Consider the following 18,926-nt stretch of genomic DNA (forward strand, 5'->3'; position numbering starts at 1 on the left):
TCATAAATTTGTAGTGGGCTTGGATTTATTAACATGTTAGAATTGGTTGTGTTATCCTAATGAATTCTGATGAGTGATTTTGGGGATTAATTTTTTTTAATATATAGTGTAACTGTTAGTAGTTTTGGTAAGGCAACAGCTATTGCTACTAAGCAGGATGCTGAGGTTTGAGTTAAAAATTGTCTTAGGTATATTTCCTTTCTGTAATAATGGAAATACAGATTAAAATCACAATGCAATATTTGTTCACATTCACTAAATGATTATAATCAAGATCAAAATGTTAACAGCAAGGTAGGAAACTGGAAACCTTACACTTTGCTTGTGGATATGGAAAACAGTACAGATCATATGTACAATAGTTTGGCATTTTCTCAGAAAGATAAAAATATACTTACTGTTTACTTCACCAACTCCATTCTTGGATATATGCATCAATGAACTAAAAACAGATGTTCAAACAACAACCTGTACACAAACATTCATAGCAACATTATTCACAACAGCCCAAAGGTAAAACCCATTCAACTATCCATCCGTGGATGAATTAATATGCAAAATAGGGTCCATGCAAAAGCTTCAGCAATATTCTACCATACAAAAAATACAGTGAAATGGTGTGGCCACTGTGCAAGACATTAAAGAAATTCCTCAAAAACTAATAAATGGAATACATAAAATATGTCAATTTCAATTCAGGATATGTACCCAAAAGATTTAAGAAAACATGCTGAAAAAAATATATTTCTACACTCATATTCACAACAGCATTATTCACACTGGCCAACAAAGAAAAGGAATCCAAGTGTCCATGGACAATTTCATAAACAAACTGTGGTATACACACAGTGGGATATGATTCAGCCTTTAAAAGTAGGTAATTTTGACAATGTGGATGAACCTTATAGTCATTATATTAAGTGAAACAAACCAGACCAAAAAAGGACAAACATTCTGTGATTCTGCTAGTATGAGATAGTGAAATCAACTCAAAGCAAGTCAAATTCAAAGACAGAACAGGGGTTGAAGAGCTGATGTTTCATGGACAGTTTCACTTGGGGAAACTGACTTCCCATGACATCTCCAAAACCTGTTACATAAATAACTGGAAACCATATGCAATCAAATGAAAGTAGAAAGAAATTTTATAACTTACACCAAATTCACTCAAACTTCTCAACAGACAAAATGCGAAGCTGTATCTACAGTACCTGTTTTGCTTATGAATTTTAACAAAAAAACTAAAGTTTATCCAAAAAAGGATATAAAATTTATAACATGACCTTTAAAAAATTAAAAATTTAAACTCATAAAAGACCTTATTCAGAAAACCTAAACACAAACCACAGAGAAATACATTTACAAAATACGTATCTGATAAATGCTTGTACTCAAACGATACCAAAAAATCTGGAACAAACAACCTCATTAAAGATGTATAAATGTGAACACCCGGCCAAAGAAAACATACAGATAGCAAATAAACATACCAAAAATACTAAAAAATCATATTTCATTAGGAAATTACAAATTAAAGCTACAGTGAAATACCACTGCACACCTATTAGAACCAGTAAACTCAGAAAAAGAAAAAAAAGAAAAAAACCCAGGGGCTTCCTTGGTGGCTCGGTGGTAAAGTATCCACCTGAGAACCCAAGGGACTCAAGCTCAACCCCTTATCTGGGAATATCCTACACGCCACGGAGCAACTTAGCTGTTTTTCCCCAAAGCTAAACAAGGTTCACCTGAGGATTGAACACTGCATGTCTAGTATTTAGAAAACGGCTTTGAAAAAGTGTCCAAACAAAAACTATCATGCAATCATGCACAGCAGCTCTACTTGTAATAGCTACAAGCTTTCCCACTCCAGTACTCTTGCCTGGAAAACCCCATGGACGGAGGAGCCTGGTGGGCTGCAGTCCATGGGGTCGCTGAGGGTTGGACACGACTGAGCGACTTCACTTTCACTTTTCACTTTCATGCATTGGAGAAGGAAATGGCAACCCACTCCAGTGTCTTGCCTGGAGAATCCCAGGGACGGGGGAGCCTGGTGGGCTGCCATCTATGGGGTCACACAGAGTCGGACACGACTGAAGTGACTTAGCAGTAGCAGTAGCAGTTCAAATATCAGGATTTCTTCCATAGATGACTGTGTAAGCAAACGGATACATCCAAAGTGAGGGGGAGCAAATGCTACCCCAAAATACACCTTTTCAGCATGAGAATTATTTGGAGCTAAGCTTTTTTTAAGAGGACACATGATCACCTTTGAAACCCAAGTCAAGATGGCTCTTCAGTGAGTCACATTTACAAGAGTAATCTCCACTTCAAAGGAAGTCTCTATACCAGATGGAAGGGAGAGTCTCTCAAGACTATTGATAGGAGAGGCTAAGATATAAATCTGCATAACCACCACACCCTTCCTTTCTTGTTTTTATTTTTTTAATATCTATTTTTTTGTTTATGTGGCTGCACCAAGTTGACCTTCCTTGAGGCAAGCCAGATACTTAGCTGCGGCATGCCAACTCTTGGCTGTGGCATGTTTCCTGATCACAGACTGAACCTGGGCCCCCTTCTTTGGGAGGGCAGAGTCTCAGCCACTGGACCACCAGGAAAGTCCCTGTTTTGTTTTTAGATGAAGATGGTGTCTAAGGTGATATCTTGGGCCATTTCAAGACTGACTCAATTTCCTGGATTTCTCCAAAGCACACACAAGGGACACACGTTACTAAACTGGTCTGCACAAATGAAGGTAGTTCACACTACGACACTGTACGCTTACAATGAGTTAAATGGTAAATGGCATGTTATCTATTTCACAATGGGGGAAAAAAGAATGTAGCACTGATACATGTTATAACATGAACAAACATTACAAGTATCTTTAGTGAAAAAAATCCATACAGAAAAGGCCGTCCAGATTGAACATTCACCTTGACTGCTTTAAATCCACAAGGTTGTCCAAATGACTGAAATTTTCAGTAACACTCCAAACAAAAATTAGATGAGGATGGGAAAAAAGATACATTCATACACTTGGACAATTGCTGAAAGTAGAAGTAGGCCTGTGGATTACGTTATAAGGTGGAAACCATGTGACTTCCTGATTTCAGGGTTGTGTGCTGGTTCCACAGAAGAATGCACCCATTTTGGATAAAACACATAGAGTATTTTAGGTGATGTGGCAAATGTACTTTTTACCATTATTAGGAGTTTTCTGTACATTTCAAATTCAGTCAGTTCAGTTCAGTAGGCTCAGTCATGTCAGACTCTTTGTGACCCCATGAACTGCAGCACATCAGGCCTCCCTGTCCATCGCCAACTTCCGGAGTTTACTCAAACTCACATCTGTTGAGTTGGTGATGCCATCCAACCATCTCATCCTCTATCATCCCCTTCTCCTCCTGCCTTCAATCTTTCCCAGCATTAAGGTCTTTTCAAATCAGTCAGTTCTTCGCATCAGGTGGCCAAAGTATTGGAGCTTCAGCTTTAGCATCAGTCCTTCCAATGAATATTCGGGACTGATTTCCTTTAGGATTGACTGGTTGGATCTCCTTGCAGTCCAAGGGACTCTCAAGAGTCTTCTCCAACATCACAGTTCAAAAGCATCAATTCTCCAGCACTCAGTTTTCTATTTTATAGTCCAACTCTCACATCCATACATGACTACTGGAAAAACCACAGCTTTGACTAGACAGACCTTTGTTGGCAAAGTAATGTCTCTGCTTTTTAATATGCTGTCTAGGCTGGCCATAATTTTTCTTCCAAGGAGCAAGCATCTTTTAATTTCATGACTGCAGTCACCATCTGCAGTGATTTTTGAGCCCCCCAAAATAAAGTCTCTCATTTTCCCCATCTGTTTGCCATAAAGTGATGGAACCAGATGCCATGATCTTAGATTTTTGAATGCTGAGTTTTAAGCCAACTTTTTCACTCTCCTCTTTCACTTTCATCAAGAAGCTCTTTAGTTCTCTTTGCTTTCTGCCATAATGGTGGTGTCATCTGAGTATCTGAGGTTATTGATATTTCTCCCGGCAATCTTGATTCCAGCTTGTGCTTCATCCATCCCAGCATTTCACATGATGTACTCTGCATATAAGTTAAATAAGCAGGGTGACAATATACAGCCTTGACGTATTCCTTTCTCAAGTTGGAACCAGTCTGTTGTTCCATGTCCAGTTCTAACTGTTGCTTCTTGGCCTGCATGCATATTTCTCAGGAGGCAATGCCAAGCAAATCCTGCCACACTAAGACCACGTCCATGTGGAGCTGCAGATTCCTTGCTCTCCGGTGCCAGGGCATCTGCAGCCTGGGGTCCCCTCTCCTGCAAAGGCCAGGGAGGAGGAAGTGGTGCCCCTGTAAAGCCGCCAGCGATGCCCCGGTGCCCAAACTTCCTCTGCACAGAGACCACACCAAGCTGGACTCACTGAGACCAGTGCGGCCAAGAGGGCTGCCTGGCAGACCTAACTTGGGCCTGGGTGCGCTGCTAGCCCCTGCAAACCCAAGTTTTTAAATGGAAAAAGGACTTGAATAGTCCTTTTTGTATGTCTTCTCCAGATAAGACATACAAATGGTCAACAAACACGTGAAAAGATGTTAAACATCATTAGCCATGATGTAAATGCAAATTAACACCATAATACCCTATCTTCCAATACCAGAGGACCCACAACCAAGAAAACTAAAAATAACAAAATGTTGGCAAAAATGTAGAGAAACTGAATAGTTTCTCATGGGCAAATGAATAAGTTGTGGAGATGGTGGTGAGAACATGTGTACAACAAAGTGAGGGTAGTTAATGCTATAGGCTGTGCATTGAAATGGTTTTAATGCTCAATGTTATACATTTCTAACTGCAATGAAAAGATGAATGAAGCAGTTATGATACAGGTTACCACATGGATGAATATTGAAGACATTAAGTAAGTCATACACAAAAGGCCACCCAGGTCCCAATCATCCTGTGTGCTTTAAATCCACAAAGGTTTTGAAAAGGAGGGAAAGTGTCACCAGTAGTTGCGGAAGAAGAAAACTGAACAGCATGGGAAGACTTCCGTATAGCTGGGGCAAGGGTGAAGGCTAAAGGGGCCTGCGGATAGGACTGAAAGGTGGAACCATGAGATTTCCTCTTTGGGGGTTTCTGTGCTGCTTCCCTGGTAGGGTATCCCAGTATGGGGTAAAACACGCTGGAGTATTATATGTGACCTGGCACACGGGAGTACTTTGTACTGCTACTTACACTGTTTTATACACTTGAAATGACTGGAAGGTAAACTACTTTTCAAAAGAACCACGTCAAAACCCTGCTTAAAAAACAGCAGAGAAGGCATTAAACTTCATTACAGAGGCCAAGCCTTAACCAGATTCAGTTCAGCCAAAGTGGTGGTGCTGATTGCTCTTAACAGGAGTCCACGTGTTATCAAGAGGCATGGCGGGAAGATTATAATAGGGGCCACTATGTCTTGGGTGCTGTGGAAGACTTTGATGTAGTAGAAATAGTGAGATATCTGTATTCTGGTTTTCCACATCAAACCACCAAAAAACTGTTAGAATAAATGAATTCAGTAACACTGCCAGGTACAAAAATCAGTTGCCTTTCTAGACACCAATAATGTGTCATTAGAAAGAAAAATTAAGCACTTCCCTGGTTGTTCAGTGGTTGAGAATCCACCTGCCAATCCAGGGACATGGGTTCTATCCCTTATCCAGGAAGATTCCACATACCAGGGGCCAATTAAGCCCGTGAGCCACAACTACTAAGGCCTGCGCTCTAGAACCCACGCTCCTCAACTAAAGAGTAGGGCCCCCAAATCCGGCTCACCGCAGTTAGAGAAAGCACGGGCAAAGCAACAAAGAGAAATTAAGACAGCAATCCCAAATAATACCTAGGTATAAATTTAACTAAGGCTGTGAAAGCACAGTGAACAGACACAGATAAATGGAAAGCCATCCTGCGCTCAGGGACACAAAGAACATGGTTACAGTGTCCATTCTACCCAAAGCAACATTCAAGTGCAAAACAAACCTGGTCAGATTTCAATGGCGTTTTCCACAGAATCAGAACAAACATCCTGAACATTTGTGTGGAAACACCAAGGCCTCTGAATAAAACAGAACAGGCTGAGAAAAGAAAACGCTCTGAGAAAAGAGAACAGGCCGAAAGCATCTCCCTCCCAGACTTCACCCTATGTGATGTAGCTAATTCACCAAAAAATGTGTGGAATTGGCCCAAAAACGGGCACACAGAGCACAGGAACAGAACAGAAACCAAAAATAACCCTACAGGCGGGCGGTCAGTTAACTCGCAGGAAAGGAGCCAAGAACACACACCAGGGAAAGGGCAGTCTGCTCAATAAACCGTGCCACACACCAAAGAACACGGTGCTCCGTCTACACCACAGACAAAAAGCCAGTTTTCCACCTCAAGCCCTTTCTCTCCTGGGTCCTCTGAAGGCAGACACCCTCGGCAGTCAGTCACACACCAGAACTTTCCTCCCCACTTTTCCTCACCTTTTCCTTCCACTACCTCCTGGCAGGTCCCGAGGAGACCGAGCTCCTGTCCATGTGAACTGGACGCCACAAGCTCCTAAGGCTGAATCCCCAGTGGGTCCTGAGGAGAGCAGGCTCCCACCAGCGTGGACTCATCCCCGGGCTGTCTTGAAGCCCAGGCTGTCAGCAAGGACTCAGACCCCAGCGTTCCACAAGCCGAAGCCCCAGCAGGTCCTGAGGAGATGGGGATCCCGTCAGCTGAGGGCAGAGCTACACCCGTGGGCACAGCGTGCTTTCCCACCCCAGTTCAGGGAGGTGAGCTCTGCCTTCCCTGACAGCCAATGGGAGAGTGCAGACACGGCCTCCCTCACAGGTCAGGCCCTGCCCCGAGGGTGGTTCTACAGCAAATGGTAGAAATTCAAACTGAAAGAGACAAATATCTCATGATTTCTCCAAAAGTTACAGAACAATTAACTGGAAACCATATGAAATGAAATGACTGTGAATGCAAACTGTAAAACTTATACCAAATTCACTCAAATTTACTAACAGACATTTAAAATGCAAAACTATCAAAATTACACAGAAACACAGAAGAAAATCTACATGACCTTGGCTTTGCTCTGCAGATCATGAGTTCTGAGTTTTAACACACAAAAGGCCAGTATGCAGAAGAAAAAAATACTGTGGACTTTGACAGGGCCTACATGGGGGCTCGTGGTTAAAATGGCTCATTATGTTGACCTTGCAAACAAAGAATAAAATCACAGTGACCCTTGAGACTGACCAAATTGCCCAAACGACATTCTGTTTTCCTGATGGTGCCTACCTTCTCAAGGCTAGGAGACCACCAGATTCCAGACCTCTGGCTGCGTGACCACAGGACCTAACTACAGGCTAAAATTTAACTGTCCCTTCAGAGAATTTTTCATTGGCAGGGTATAAGACAGACCCAATCAGAAAGGGTTCTAATCAAGGGCCAGTCACCCTCTCATTTCCCTCTAATAAATTTCCTTTTCTTGCCTGACTGCCCGGCTCGCTCTCTTTTTTCTCCGCACTCGGCTTACATTCTGGTGCCAGGAGGGAAGATCCACCGCAGCTGGGTGGGCTCGTCTCACAAGCCCACCTCCGGTGGTCCCCTCCCTTGGATCTTGCCGAGAAACTGAGACGAGCCCCAGGACAGGACTCTCCACTTGACTTGCTGGACTGACATCCACACACTGGCCCACATTTCATCCATCGGTTACAAAGGTGAGCGAAATCCCATTCTCTCGGATCCTCTCTCTCTCTCTCTCTCTCTCTCTCTCTCTCTCTCACTCCTGTCTACCCTATTCAGCCGCAATGGGAAATTCTCAATCCCAGCCCTCAAAATCTACTCCTCTAGGATGCCTTCTCCAAAACCTAAGAGCCTTGGGCTTCCAAGGGGAGTTAAGACCAAAAAGACTTATTTACTCTTCTAACACTGTCTGGCCATAATACAGACTTGATAATAGGTCCCAATGGCCAGAAAACGGAACTCTCGATTATAATACTCTACGGGATCTCGATAACTTCTGCCACCGCAAAGGCAAGTGGTCAGAGATCCCTTATGTTCAGGCTTTCTTTGCTCTTCACTCTCAATCCTCCCTCTGTGAATCCTGTTCTACCTCTCAAATACTCTTAGCCCACCCTGGGCCATATCCTCCTAATACAATGTCTCCCAATCCCTGTTCAGACTTTTCTTCTTCCTTCAACCCTTCCGACCACAGCTCACCCTTCTCAAGGGAGCTCCCCATATCGCTCCCAATCCCGTTGCAGCTGCTCTAGATCCAGTTCCACAACTTCCACCTTATGCCCCCTTCTCCCTCCCTCTTCAAGCATAGGCCACAGCAGCTGCAGCTCCCAACGCCCCCTCCCCTGCCTGTGCTGGAGGCAAACTCTGAGACCTCAGCCCCACCCTCGACCCCAAGGGTCCCTAGTTTCTACCCTGACCTCCCTAGGTCCCCTCCCCATACCAGCTTTAAAGCAGGAAACTTCACAGCAGGACCCCACTCTTCCCTGCTCTTCTCCCTTTACCAGAAGGCGTTTTGTTCAGGTTCATGCCCCATTCTCCCTCATTGACCTATCTCAAATCAAAAAGCATCTTGGCTCCTTCTCCTCAGATGCCAGATAATTATCTAAAAGAATTCAGGTATCTTACCCAGTCTTATGACTTAACCTGCCATGACATTTACATCATACTTTCCTCCACTCTTCTCCCAGAAGGAAAGAGTATGGTAAGCCTCTCAGGCACATGCTGATGAGATACACACGTCCCCAGAGATGATCCCAACTGGGATTATCAGGCAGAGACACCTGGGTGGGCAGCCCGTAATCACATGGTTGCTTGCCTCATTGTGAGCCTTCAAAAGGCAGGACATAAAGCCAGCATCCTTGATAAGCTAGTAACTCAAGGACTAGACAAAAACCCGGCACAAATTCTAGCCAGGTTAACGGAAGCCCTACAAAAATATACAAGATTAGACCCCACTTCAGCAGAGGGTACCACTGTCCTTAACACCCATTTTATCTCTCAGTCGTCCCCTGATATCCAACTAAAAAAGGCAGAAGAAGGCCCTCAAACCCTTCAACAAGACCTTTTAAATTTAGCCTTTAAGGTTTTAAACAACAGGGAAGAACAGGCAAAGCTAGAGAAGGCCAAACGAAATCAGGCCAAACACCACCTTTTAGCCACTGCTCTACATGGCTCCAAGCCTCCATCAACCAACAAAGACAGGAAGCCACCTGGGCCTTGCTTCAAATTTGGCAAAGAAGGTCACTGGGCCCGCTCATGCCTAAAGCCAAGGCCCCTTCCAGGTCCGTGTCCCAGCTGTGGCATAAAGGGACATTGGAAAGTCGACTGCCCAAATCCCCCTCTAAAGATCCAGACACCCCCTTCTGGTCTCGAGCAGGGGTCCTCTGACCCAGCTCTGCCCAGGCTCCTTGGACTTGCCTTACAGACTCTATCAAATTATTCTACTCTGAAAGACCTTATTCTGAAAGTCTAAAGACAAGCCACAAACTGGGAGAAAAATATTTGTAAACCACATATTTAATAAAGGATTTAGACTTAAAATAGACAAAGACCATAAAAAACATAATAAACAACCCCATAAAAAATGGGTAAGGATCTGAACAGACTCCTGACCAAAAGATATATACAGATAGTAAATATCACATAAAAATTAGATTAAAATATCGTAACACTGCTGCTGCTGCTGCTAAGTCGCTTCAGTCGTGTCCGACTCTGTGCGACCCCATAGACGGCCTCCTACCAGGCTCCTCTGTCCCTGGGATTCTCCAGGCAAGAACACTGGAATGGGTTGCCATTTCCTTCTCCAATGCATGAAAGTGAAAAGTGAAAGTGAAGTTGCTCAGTCGTTTCCGACTCTTAGCGACCTCATGGACTGCAGCCTACCAGGCTCCTCCGTCCATGGGATTTTCCAGGCAAGAGTACTAGAGTGGGGTGCCATTGCCTGGGATTACAAATTAAGAGATACCACACTACACCAATTTGGACCGCTAAACTCCATATATATGACAGTATCAACTGGTGCAAAGTGAGGAACAACAGGAACTCTCCCTCACTGCTGGTGGGACACATGCACAGCCACTTTGTAACACAGTTGGGCAGTTTTCTCCAAAGTTAAACAAGCCTCACTTTGGGATTCAACAAAAGTTCAGTTCAGTTCAGTTGCTCAATCGTGTCTGACTCATTGCAACCCCGTGGACTGCAGCACACAGGCTTCCATGTCCATCACCAACTCTGGGAGCTCGCCCAAACTTATGTCCATCAAGTCCGTGATGTCATCCAACCATCTCATCCTCTGTCGTCCCCTTCTCCTCCTACCTTCAATCATTCCCAGCATCGGGGTCTTTTCCAATGAGTCAGTTCTTCGCATCAGGTGGCCAAAGTATTGGAGTTTCAGCTTCAGCATCAGCCCTTTCAATGAATATTCAGGACTGATTTCCTTTAGGATTGACTGGTTTGATCTCCTTGCAGGAGATCAACAATAGTGCTTTCAGTATTTAGAAAACAGCTTTGAAAGTCCATGCCCAAATGCAAACAAGATGGACTTATGCATAGCAGCACTATTCAAAATAGTTAAAAACTTGAAGAAATCAGGATATTCTTCAACAGATGAGTGCATAAGCAAATTGGGGTATGTCAAGGCAAGTAGAGACGGCAATGGCACCCCACTCCAGTACTCTTGCCTGGAGAATCCCATGGATGGAGGAGCCTGGTAGGCTGCAGTCCATGGGGTCGCCAGGAGTCAGACACGACTGAGTGACTTCACTTTGACTTTTCACTTTCAAGCATTGGAGAAGGAAATGGCAACCCACTCCAGTGTTGTTGCCTGGAGAATCCCAGGGACGGGGAAGCCTGGTGGGCTGCCATCTATGGGGTCGCACAGAGTCGGACACGACTGAAGTGACTTAGCAGCAGCAGCAAGGCAAGTAGAATGTAAGTGTTAGTCACTCAGTTGTGTCCGACTCTGCAATCCCATGGACTGTAGCCCCCAGTTTCCTTTGTTCATACAATTATCCAGGCAAGAATACTGGAGTGGGTTGCCATTCCCTTCTCCAGGGGATCTTCCACACCCAGGGATCAAACCTGGGTCTCTTGCATTGTAGGCAGATTCTTTACCAGCTGAGCTACAGAGAGGAACCCAAACAGAATATGTCACCCCAAAATATGCCTCTCTGGTGTAAGGATTTTTAAGTCAGCTTCACAAAAAAAAATCTCAGAAAACTAAGTAGCAACTGCCCTTTTATGAAGGACATTTTCAACAAAGAAATCTCCATATTTAAGGGCTATCGTTCTTTGCATCAAAAATACAAGGATAATTAAAACTCAAGTAACTAATCAGTGGAGAGGTCCCAACCTAAATCTGCAAACAATCATACCCTTCTTTACTGTGTTTTGCATAACCTGCCATAACGGACTTCACCTCCCAATGCCTTTCTCCTGTTTTTAGCTGAAGATATTATTTAAGGTGATGGCTTTGGACATTTCAGGGAGTAACTCAGCTTTACTTGTTAGCAACTTGTATGCAGGAGGTATTTGTTGTTGTAGTTGTTTTAGTCACTAAGTCACGTGTGACTCTTTTACAACCCCGTTGACTGCGGCCTGCCAGACTCCTCTGTCCATGGGATTTCCCAGGCAAGAATACTGGAGTGGGTTGCCATTTCCTTCTCCAGAGAATCTTCCCCACTCAAGGATCAAACCCATGTCTCCTGTATTGCAGGTGGATTCTTTACCACAAAGCAGCCTGTGAAACAGCACTTGGATTATCTCTTTAGTTACAGCATCAAATACATATGGCACTGACTACGTACAAAATCTTAATCTGCTCCAGTGCTAAAAATTATTATCCCAATCATGCTCATACTGCTGCAGTATCAGTGAAAAGCAAAAAAAGAGCAATGAGTTTTTCTCCTTTCCTTTCCTGAGCACAAAGAAGATAGAGAGAACAGTGAGCAGGCCTGAACATTCCTAGTTCCTAACTCTGAATGTGTGTAACTGAGTTTGCTTTTCTGCCCCCTAACTCTGCAGGAGCTACAATTCACATTTTTTCCTTGGACTCTATGCTAAATACATCCCCTATCTGGTGTTCACCCTTACAACACCCTTCCCCTTGTAGTTACGTATCAGAAAGAAGGCTGCAGAGCCACTGAACTGCCAGACTCAGCTACTGGGTTACTGAAGCCAGTTTATGACTGTCTTTGAAAAAACTGCAAGAGAAAGAAATAGAGATCCCATCACCTTTGTTTCTCATCACCAACTCCTGACTGTGAGCCCCTGCCTTATATAAGTGCCTAGATTCTTCATGAGGTGCCACCATTCTTGAGGCACGAGCCTACTGTTGCCCTCTCTGCCAGCTGAGAATTAAAGCCTCCTTTCTACTTCCTCCCAACTCTGTCTCAACTTCAGTGGGGAGAGAAGGCCAAGATTTTGGCCAACAATACCACTAACCTGATTATCAAAAATCACATAATCTGAATTAACATCACCACTCACAAGCCTACTCTTGCTTAAACAATTCAATGATAACAAAGTTCCAAAAGGAAAGCTGAGGTTCTGGGCTTTGGCTTGAGACAGATACTGGCTTGGGGAAAATAGCATGTTCCATTCACTGACAGCCTACGGCACAGCCGAGGGACATGAAGGCCAAGGAAGGTTGACTTGAGTCAGGAGCTGCAACCACCTGTCCAATGCCCTTGCGGTCCTCCCACAACAGCAAGAAGCCCTTCACTTGCAAAAGCCACAGACCTCACTCATGTCCCTGGTGGTGGGGGCACAGGAGGCACACCTGCCCCCGGCTGCATTCCTCACCCAGGCCCCAAGAACAATATTGCTCATTTATCCAGTCGCCTCCCTACTTTACAAAGAGCAGAGACTACATGCTACAGTGGTAAGGAAATTCTTGCTCAGTGACGCCGTGGGAGGCTCAAGGGTTACTCCATTTCATGGAATCCAGGATTGGCAGCTCTCAGAGCCCACATGGGTGCGTGTGGCTCCCTAAGACCAGCAAACTGCAGTGTGAACCTCCCCTGGAGAGGCCCAGTTGCTCCCATAACTTTGAGTCTTTAATGAGTGTCCAAAGTCTGTAACAACTGGGAGGCCAAAGGATTGCAGGGCCACAGAGCGCTGGATGGTTGGTGTGAAGGGGGATACACAAATGCTTAGAGTATTAATGTCTCTCTTGGCAGGCCACAAGGCTGCGAGGGGAAGTCCTTTTCTCAACCACGAAGATGCTGGTAACTGAAACATACTGGACCACAACCCTCGGACCCGACCTTAAATCTGGACCATGGCCCTGGCCTGACCCCCAGCCAACCCTACACCTAAACCCCACCCTCACCCCTATGGCCCTATAAGATATGCTGCCATTGTCCGATTATCTTTTATTTAATATTTTCACGATATGGGAAAATCGTACCAAAAAACTAACCAGACACTCTACAGACACCTATGTTCACATAGTCTGACTTTGTCTATTCAGACTTCCTGTGTTTAATTACAAATCAGGCCCCCCCAAGAGTGCTAAAATGGTACAGAATTCGGCAATAATACAGTGAAAGAAAACACATGATCCTAACTTTTTAAAGCTTACTTTAAAAGATTTTTTGAAAAAAAAAGTAGCCAAGAATTTTAATTCCACACAGGAAACAAAAGCAATTCCAAGAAGGCTAAAGTGTCTTAATGACCTTTATTGGAATCTTTTGAATATCAGCTCATTAAAGTCTTCGTTTCCTATTTCTTGCATTAATCCCCTGAAAGCTCCAGACTGGCAAAAATATTAAGTACACAGCTGATTTCTATACAACATACTTAATATATATAAATTTATTATTTGTTTTGCACATGTCTATGGCTTTACTACTTTCAAGACAAAAGTCACATATAAAAATACAGACTACTCAAAACATAAAAGTCAGCCAATGTCTATGGTTTACAATGCAAAGCTTGCAGACAACACAGACTATATATAATTCATCTGTTTGTGAAAACAGAAAGCACTCATACTGAACTCTAGAGAAAGGTGCTGATACATGGGGAAGCTCACTGATGACTCTCTTTTATGTTTATAATATAGATCAACACCAAATTATTTCACATATACTCAGTATCTATCTACCTATATATATTTTTTAACCAAATTCTGGTGCAAAAGTCACAAACCAACATGTAGATACAAAATGTTAGGAAGGGTTTAACATATATAGGGGAAAATAATGTCTTATGCATTGTAAAGAGTTTTTACAATCCAGCATGAAGGCAAATGTGGTTGAAAAAATAGGGAAATCCATACACAATGATAGAAAAAAATTCAGTCAAGCCACCTAACAACACCAGATTTCAGATATCACTTATTTAACATTATGTCCAAAAATGTCCATGTGCTGCAGAGGTCTCTACAAATCAATTAGAATAATGTCAACAAGATCTGCAAACAGAAGCCTTAGCAAGTAAACATGACTCATGCTTCTATCTCTGAAAGAATGAGGCTTGACTTCCAGTGAAAGGCAGGTAAGCACAGCAATGAAGAAGCCTTCTTTATAATAGCTTAACTACCAATTTAGGGCACTGTACACATTTCCCCAGCTATGCGTGCACAAAATATTCTATGATAAAATGATTCAATTTTTTTTTTTAAAGCATAAATTTAAAAAAAAATAGAACTCAGTGAAGCTAGTGAAACCACAAAGGCATTGAACTCCAACATTTCAGAAGCTAAGGGATAAAATTAATCGTAAAATCTGGATGATCAATCTTCCATCAGCACTATGATTTTGGATTTACTATTAAGATTTTATACTAGTCTTTGGATAAAATTGCCAAGTCTGACAAGAACCAATGTTTTGGAAGAAGCAGTGTCACCTGTAAACATCCTGCCACCTGACTAACAGGATGGCCTCTGCTTCAAGACCCGGGACGTGATAAGACAGGAAGCTCTCGACACACAGGCCTGGAGAAGACGGACTGCACGTATCACTGCTGAGTGAAGCCACTCTACTTCGACAGAGCTACTGATCACTTATGTTTGTTCTTAAAAAAAAATTACAAAACTAACCAATTTTTTTCTCCAGAATTATAAAAGATAAAATCTATGAGTCAGTACTATAATGTGATTACAGAAAAATAGCCAACAGAAGAAAAATCCACGGCTGTCCACATCATCCCCAATCTACTTTCTGTAGCCAGTACCTTCCATGTGCTCTGAGGACAGAGCCTCAGAAACTGTCACCTCAAAGCTGAATCAATGACCATCTCTGTCACTGTGGCACAAGCAATGCAGCTTCTTTCTTAACACGACACTGATTTCCTTCTTCAGGACTTTCTTTGATGGTATTACGCAACACCGGTTCTTTTAAAGGTAACAAAGGTATCACAAAAAACTCCTTGGAAATCTTCTGCAATTCCACAAAGAAACCTGGCAATTTCATACTTTCATTCCTCCCCCCATCACAATTTTTCTTTTTCTAAACTACAAGTGACAACTCACATAAGATTTCATTAATTTACTTAAAATAAGGGAAAGCTTTTCAGTGTCTCCCCACTCCAGATAACTGAAAGATTTAATGAAACTTTCACTCCATTTCACTTATTTAGTGAAACTCAGTGCCAATAATTAAAAGGTTGATACTATAAAATTCAAACTTGGGCACAGGCGTGTCCCACTCAGAAAAGATTTTATACAGTTAAAAACTTGTGCTTTCTGTCTCACATTTTATAAGCAACACAGGTTAATTTCAACTTCAGTTTTCCTTTTTGATGCAGTGTCTCTCGTGTAAGGAACAGTGTCCCAGCAGCCTCCACACACAGACCTCAGTGATCCCTGAGAGCGGGAAGTCAGCGCCTCCTCCAGGGGACTCTCGCCCTCCTGAGAAAACATTCTTAACTTGTGCACTGTGTTCACGGAAGTCAGACTGAGGGACGAGCGCTCTAGAGGACAGTCAAGGACAGACGAGCTGCAGAGAGGAGCCCCTCGGTCCCCAGTGCGCCTGCTCCGGTGGCCCTCCAGGCAGACTGGGTCTCCTCCCCTGAACCACAGACCTACTTTTCTCTGTAATAAAGCAGGTAATACTTCAGGGGGTCTGGCAGAGGGAGGCTCAGGACCTTCTCACGCAGGAAGTTCACCGGGGGCTCAGGCTTGGCGTCCGGTGGGGTGGTCGCCTCTTCTTCCCGACGCTCCTCCTCCAGGTCTCCAGAGCTGTTGTCATCAGAGGGATTGGAGATCCGACTGGCAAAGACCTCTTTGTCCAAAAAGACAATCGTTTCCAATCGGCGGCGGCGAACTCTCCTTCGTTTAAACCTGGGAGTGTTCTTCAGTCCATTTCCATTTTTGTTCACTGCTTCCTGGTGAATGACCTTCTTAATGGTGCCCCGGATGGCGATGCGTGCCAGGTCCTGGAGGCTGCGAACCGCCAGTGGTGCTGCGTGCAAAGAACAAGACTCAGCCTCACCTTCGTGATCACAAGGTCTAGACAGCTGAGAAAATTATAACCTCATTTTCATTCACTGGCATATTTACAAACACATGACAAGACCAGGAGACGGCTGGAGACAAATGTTATCTGTGCTTTAATTTGCATTCATATGGTATTTTTCACAACATATTTTCAAATAAACTGGCCCTTAAATCAGATAAGAAAAGGAAGCAGCACTGCTCGGATAATCAATCAGTGGAAGAATCAGAACCAGGGTTATAGGGTTTGGTCCTTTGGCATCTGGCTTCATTTCTCTATTTGCTGTGTTCACTGATGCATTCTCTCATCTAGCAGAAATAGAGACCACGGGCTCCAGCATTCTTTTATCTATTTTAGTATTTTCACAGTATTTCAGAAATTTAAGTATTTGTTCCTTTTTTATTAAAGTAGAGAACAAGCAGTTCCAAAACATTTTTAGGAACAAAATTCCCAAAGCACATCAAGGAAAAATAAAATCTGGTAATTAAATTACATGGCAATATAAGGGTTTTTCTGAGGGGAGAAGAATTACTAGCGATTATGTTTTAAATACATTAAACTGAAAATGAGCTTCACTTCTACCCCCTGAACCTAACTTCTCCAAAAAATAATAACCCACACTATAGAGAGGGCTCCAGTTGCCTGCAGTGTCTCTTACCCAAACCACAGAGGCCCTCACAGAACTGGCTCTGCACTCGCGGCCCCACAGGGACCCCAGGCTCCTTTGTCAGCACACGGGAGGGGCCCTGGCACTCACCTGCTCCTAGACACCCCACCACAGCTCCTGCTCCAATGCCACTCGGCGTTCCTCCTGCTGTGACCCCCAAGGATGCCTTTTCAGACCTCCCGATGGCCAGCTCTGGCCTCCAGCTCACCCCAACATGCCACTGGTGGAAGCCACCTCTTCCCCCTGGCCCCAGCCTCTCCTGCTGCCTCTTCCTCTTCCACCCAGCCTGGCATGTTCCCTAAAGAGGTTCCCCTCTGCTTATGCCTATTGATGACTGGTTTGACATCCATCCCATGGCCTCAGGTAACACAGAGCAGCCAGAGGCTCCCTGGGTTCCAATCCAGGCCTGACTGGGGTCAGAGCCTCCCACACACCCACCTTCACAACATGCCAGCCAGCTCTGACTCCCATATCCTTCCTCAGAAAGGCCCTGCATGCCTCTTGAGTCCCTGACACTCTGAAGCCCAGCATCTTAGCTTTGGTCTTTATCTCCTGCCTGGAAAATCCCAAGGGTCTCCTGACTGGCTCCTGCCCACAATCTGATCCATCCAAAAGCTGACCCTCATCAACGTGACTCTACTAGTCTAGGAACCTCTGGCCTAGGAGATACAGTTACAAATAACTGGAATGTTCACTTCAGGAACCCTAAATAGCATCATAGTTGTTCACTGGGCCACATTTGCTTTGAAGCCCTGGCCTTAAACGCTGCATCTCTGGTGCCCTCCACCCCATCATGATCCTGTCCAAGCGTGACCAAGACACTGGTCTCAGGTCCAGACTGAGCCCTCACCTTCCAAAACTCTGCAGAGGCTCTGGACAGCAGTGCCCTCCCCACTGCAGGTCACATCTGCCTACTTGTTCTGAAGGCATTTTCAGGGAAGCAAGCACTCAATAAAGTCATCTTCCCCTGACCACCAGGGAGTCCAGAGGTGCCACATCTTTTATTTAAAATACGGGACAGGCTCCACAACCTACATGATGAACTCAGGTCTAAGCACCTGCCCAGCCAGTGCCTCCCACAACCTGACTGCACACATCAGGTCCTCCAGCTGAGTCACCTGCCTCAGCTCATGCTTCTCTTCTATTTCTTCTCTTTCTAGAGAGCGTCTTCTCACCCTTGAATGTTAAGCACAAATGACCTAAAATAACTCAAAATAAGCTAAAAACCGATTATAATTTTTCAATGATTTCAAGTGATTTTTAAAAAACCACTTGTAAAACTTTAAGGCTTCAGTGAGTGGAAAAATGGTCTTTAATATTAAAAGGTTCCTGATGAATTTTGTTTCTCTCAAATTCTGGAAAGAGTAAAAAGATTTAAAAGGTAAGGAAGAATCTCTGCACTCACGTAACTGGACGAGCCTCGACTTCCCGGACTCGGACTGGCAGGGCTGGATCAGCGGAGCAAAGGAGACAGCCAGAATCTTCTTGGTTTCCCAAGCAGAAGGGCCAGTGCGCGTTATCTTAGTCAGCTGTCCCAGAGGTTAAAATGAGAATATTCAAAAGATTTGACTACTGGTAGTTTATATCTGGACTTCCCTGGTGGCTCAGACGGTAAAGCGTCTGTCTACAATGCAGGAGACCCGGGTTCGAGCCCTGGGTTGGGAAGACACCTTGGAGAAGGAAATGGCAACCCACTCCAGTACTATTGCCTGGAAAATCCCATGGACAGAGGAGCCTGGTAGGCTACAGGCTACGGGGTCGCAAAGAGTCGGACACG

The 18,926-nt window shown here is 44.1% G+C and overlaps 1 protein-coding gene across 6 annotated transcripts in view; it reads right to left on the reverse strand.

Moving 5' to 3' along the window:
* Positions 1 to 18,926, reverse strand: part of PCMTD2 (protein-L-isoaspartate (D-aspartate) O-methyltransferase domain containing 2) — a 67,288-nt gene that overhangs the window by 34,184 nt on the left and 14,178 nt on the right. For 2 of the 6 annotated variants that reach the window (XM_059892461.1, XM_005214563.5), the window contains exons 5-6: positions 18,555 to 18,678; positions 13,703 to 16,449 (exon numbers count right to left, since the gene is read on the reverse strand). In XM_059892461.1, coding sequence (XP_059748444.1) covers positions 16,070 to 16,449; positions 18,555 to 18,678 — 504 coding nt within the window. In that variant the 3' untranslated portion in view covers positions 13,703 to 16,069. 6 annotated transcript variants of the gene reach the window in all.

The sequence above is a fragment of the Bos taurus genome, chromosome 13 (genome assembly GCF_002263795.3).
Source record: "Bos taurus isolate L1 Dominette 01449 registration number 42190680 breed Hereford chromosome 13, ARS-UCD2.0, whole genome shotgun sequence".
Lineage (NCBI taxonomy): Eukaryota > Metazoa > Chordata > Mammalia > Artiodactyla > Bovidae > Bos > Bos taurus.